We start from the raw sequence: 3,738 nt of genomic DNA on the forward strand, positions 1-3,738 counted from the left end.
AATAGGTGGGAGGGGAAACAGAGGCACAGAGAGAGGAAAAAGCCTTGTCTGAGGGCACAGAGAAGGTCTGGCGGAACCAAGAATAGAACCCAAATCTCCTGAGTACTACTGAACCACTCAGCCAGACACAGAGTTGCAGAGGGAAACAATACAACCGAGCAGTAACTGAGTGATGCTGGGATTTGGTGCCATAAATCAACATGTAATCAGGTGGCAGGCCATCTGGGTGGTGTTGGGCAGGACTCATTACAGACAAGCTGCCACTTAGGATGCTGGGGGAGTCCGTCGCATTTCCCTGGCAAGTGGAAATCAGGATGTGCTGGCATTTTAGTATTTTAAGCTACACCTATAATAAAAGTGGGGGTGTGATTCCTCTGCTCATGTACCTGTGCTAGCTCTTATCAAATATAAACAGCAGTATAGCAGCGGCAGCATGAGTAGTGGCAGCAGAGGCATGGGTGAGCCATGCCAAGTACATACCTACTGGGTTTAGGCAGATTTGTACTAGTCTCAGTCATGCCTCTGCTGCTGGTACTCATGCTCCAGAGGCTATATTGCTATTTGTATTCACACTAGCTCACAGAGAGCTAGTGTGAATGTGCGTACATGAGCAGGGGAATCCAACCCTGGCTCATAGTGTAGACATAGCAATAGTTTCATGCCCAAATTGTGAGTCTAGTGTTTATAGGACTAGGACAACCCTCCAGTGTGGAACAGATGGATTGGTGTGGTACTTTGTTCCTTCTTTCATACTGCATCTTTATCAAGCCATATCTTGGGCAGAAGGTGTAAACTGACGCAGCTCCATTGACTTTAAGGGAGTTACGCAAATTTACCCTAGTGTGATAATGCACTGGTCTAGTGGTCTGATTGTCGGAGTCAAGGAGCACTCACCGCTCCTAAAAAGCAACAGAGGGTCCTGTGGCACCTTTAAGACTAACAGAAGTACTGGGAGCATAAGCTTTCGTGGGTAAGAACCTCACTTCTTCAGATGCAAGTAATGGAAATCTCCAGAGGCAGGTATAAATCAGTATGGAGATAACGAGGTTAGTTCAATCAGGGAGGGTGAGGTGCTCTGCTAGCAGTTGAGGTGTGAACACCAAGGGAGGAGAAACTGCTTCTGTAGTTGGATAGCCATTCACAGTCTTTGTTTAATCCTGATCTGATGGTGTCAAATTTGCAAATGAACTGGAGCTCAGCAGTTTCTCTTTGGAGTCTGGTCCTGAAGTTTTTTTGCTGTAAGATGGCTACCTTGACATCTGCTATTGTGTGGCCAGGGAGCTTGAAGTGTTCTCCTACAGGTTTTTGTATATTGCCAGGTGACTTCAGTTCACCTCTCCTAGTGAACTGAAGTGATAAGTGTTGTCCACCTTTGACATTCACAACTTGAGATATTACAGAGAGAGAATCGGGGTCATTCCATCTGTCACTCTAATCTGACCATTGCCCTTCTCCTTCCCTCCACAGGCAGGACATCATGTACTGAGAAGGAAAATGTCCAACCGAACCATTGTGACTGAGTTCCTTCTCCTGGGATTCTCTGAGGTTCGGGAGCTGCAGATTTTGCACTTTGTGGTGTTTCTAGTAAGTTATCTGTCAGCCCTGGTGGGAAATCTTCTTATCATCATGGTTGTAGCCCTCAACAACCACCTTCAGACCCCCATGTACTTCTTCCTGGTGAATCTATCCATCCTGGACCTTGGCTCCATCTCTGTCACCATCCCCAAATCTATGGCCAATTACATATTGAACACCAGGTCAATTTCTTATCCTGGGTGTGTTGCTCAAGTCTTTCTCTTCCTCTTCTTCGCTGAGGCTGACTTTGTTTTCCTCACTGTAATGGCATATGGTCGATATGTTGCCATCTGCAAACCACTGCACTATGAGACTGTGATGAACAGGAGAGCTTGTGTCCAAATGGCAGCCTGTGCCTGGATCAGTGGGATTCTCTACTCTGTGCTACACACCGGGAACACATTTGCATTGACCTTCTGTGGAGGCAACATGGTGGATCAGTTCTTCTGTGAGATCCCCCAGCTACTCAAGCTCTCCTGCTCTGACTCATATCTGAGTGAAGTTGGGATTCTTGCATTCAGTGTGTGTTTACTCTTAGTCTGCTTTGTTTTTATCATTGTGTCGTATGTTCAGATCTTCAAATCAGTGCTCAGAATCCCCTCTCTGCAGGGCCGGCATAAAGCCTTCTCCACCTGCCTTCCTCACCTCACAGTGGTCTCCTTGTTTGTTTTCACTGGTGCCTTTGCTTACCTGAAACCCACCTCCAGTTCAACATCTGCTCTGGATCTCATGGTGGCTGTGCTCTATTCCGTGGTGCCTCCCATGATGAATCCGATCATCTACAGCATGAGGAACAAGGAGATCAAAGGTGCTCTGAGGAAACTGACTGAGTGAACATTATCCACCAAAAATAGAATTTCCAGATTTTTCCCTTTCTGTGCGTCTTTACAGGTATAATCAGCTGATGGAATTATTGTCTCCGTGGGAATTTAATGTGCTATCTGTTTATGCAAAATGCTGTGTTTCACAGTAATACTAAGCGAAACTGAGTTCATTGAAGTCAGTGTCGTTACTCTAGATTTACACTTATGTAAATTAGATAAGAATCTATCTATCTATCATAAATAAATGTCAAAAAATAAAAGCAAGCCGTTGTTAACACAGAAGTAAGGTTGCCCGGTGGTATCTCGTGCCCTTCCAGAATGTCAGGTTCAGCATAACTCAAACAAACCCAAGAAATACAGAGTTAAAGTGCATGCCCATGTAACCTTCACTCTGGCCCCTGGAGCAGGCAATACCACTGGAAATTATCTGCATGTACTACAGCTGCACTCCTTGTGTTAGATGTAGCTGTATTGAACTGTGGAGGCAGTAGGTGATGCAGGTTGGCAGAGGTGTATTTGTGATATGAGGAGATCTGGGGATTAGTTTGAGGAGCATCACAAAGCTGTGATTGTGATAGGAGATCTAGGTCTGAGCCCCATCACCCCCACACCTCCCAAATGTGGGTGATCAAAATAAAGATGTGCACATGTACCTAGAGATTCCCGTCTGCATGCTTTCAGTACAGAATTGTGAAGGTGGTGTCAGTAGCAGAGCACTGGGGTCTTCTTTACATGGGTATAGTCAGTAGTGAGGTGAGATATGAGAGCAGGCTGTGGATTTAATGAAGTATAAGTTTAGGTGATATCCTGTATGCGTGTGTAAAGAGGTTGTAAGAGGGTAGAAAGTGGTTGTTAAATTTTCCAAGTGTGGTATTCTGTGAGGGGTGCAGGCTCAGTGTTTGAGTGTAAGGCAAGTGCAGTGAAAAGGCAGAATGCGAGTATGTGTGTTATGGGTGTTGTGGGGCATCACTCAAAGAGGGCAGATTTACGTCTGTATTTCCTGGTTTTCAGAAGCTTTAGTTTTGCTGAACTCTGAATTCTGGAAAGGCACGAGCTGTCACTGGGAAATCTTAATGCTGCGATAACAATTTTTTTTTTTTTGCTATTTATTTTCCTAGGTTTTTTTAACTATTGGTAGGAGTTAGTGGTCATTGTGTCATTTGTAGGTAGCAATGGGTATGGATGACAAGTGGACCAAAAGGCTTTTTTAAGAGCCACCACAATTTTCTGGAAAGGAGCTGTACTGTGTGCACTGCTTGGCCAGTCTGGGTTCCCCTCACCTCTGGCTCCAGAGACTCTTGGTAAGTGCAGTACAAAGCTCAACACAACCATCTACAGC

At 45.2% G+C, this 3,738-nt stretch overlaps 1 protein-coding gene across 1 annotated transcript; it reads left to right on the plus strand.

Moving 5' to 3' along the window:
- Window positions 1-1,494: 1,494 nt before the first annotated feature.
- Window positions 1,495-2,409, plus strand: LOC135974619 (olfactory receptor 14A16-like). The gene has a single exon (XM_065563037.1). It carries the CDS (start codon window positions 1,495-1,497, stop codon window positions 2,407-2,409), a length of 915 nt encoding a protein of 304 aa, XP_065419109.1.
- The last annotated feature ends 1,329 nt before the right edge of the window (window positions 2,410-3,738 follow it).

This window comes from Chrysemys picta, chromosome 12, assembly GCF_011386835.1.
Source record: "Chrysemys picta bellii isolate R12L10 chromosome 12, ASM1138683v2, whole genome shotgun sequence".
Classification (NCBI taxonomy): domain Eukaryota; kingdom Metazoa; phylum Chordata; order Testudines; family Emydidae; genus Chrysemys; species Chrysemys picta.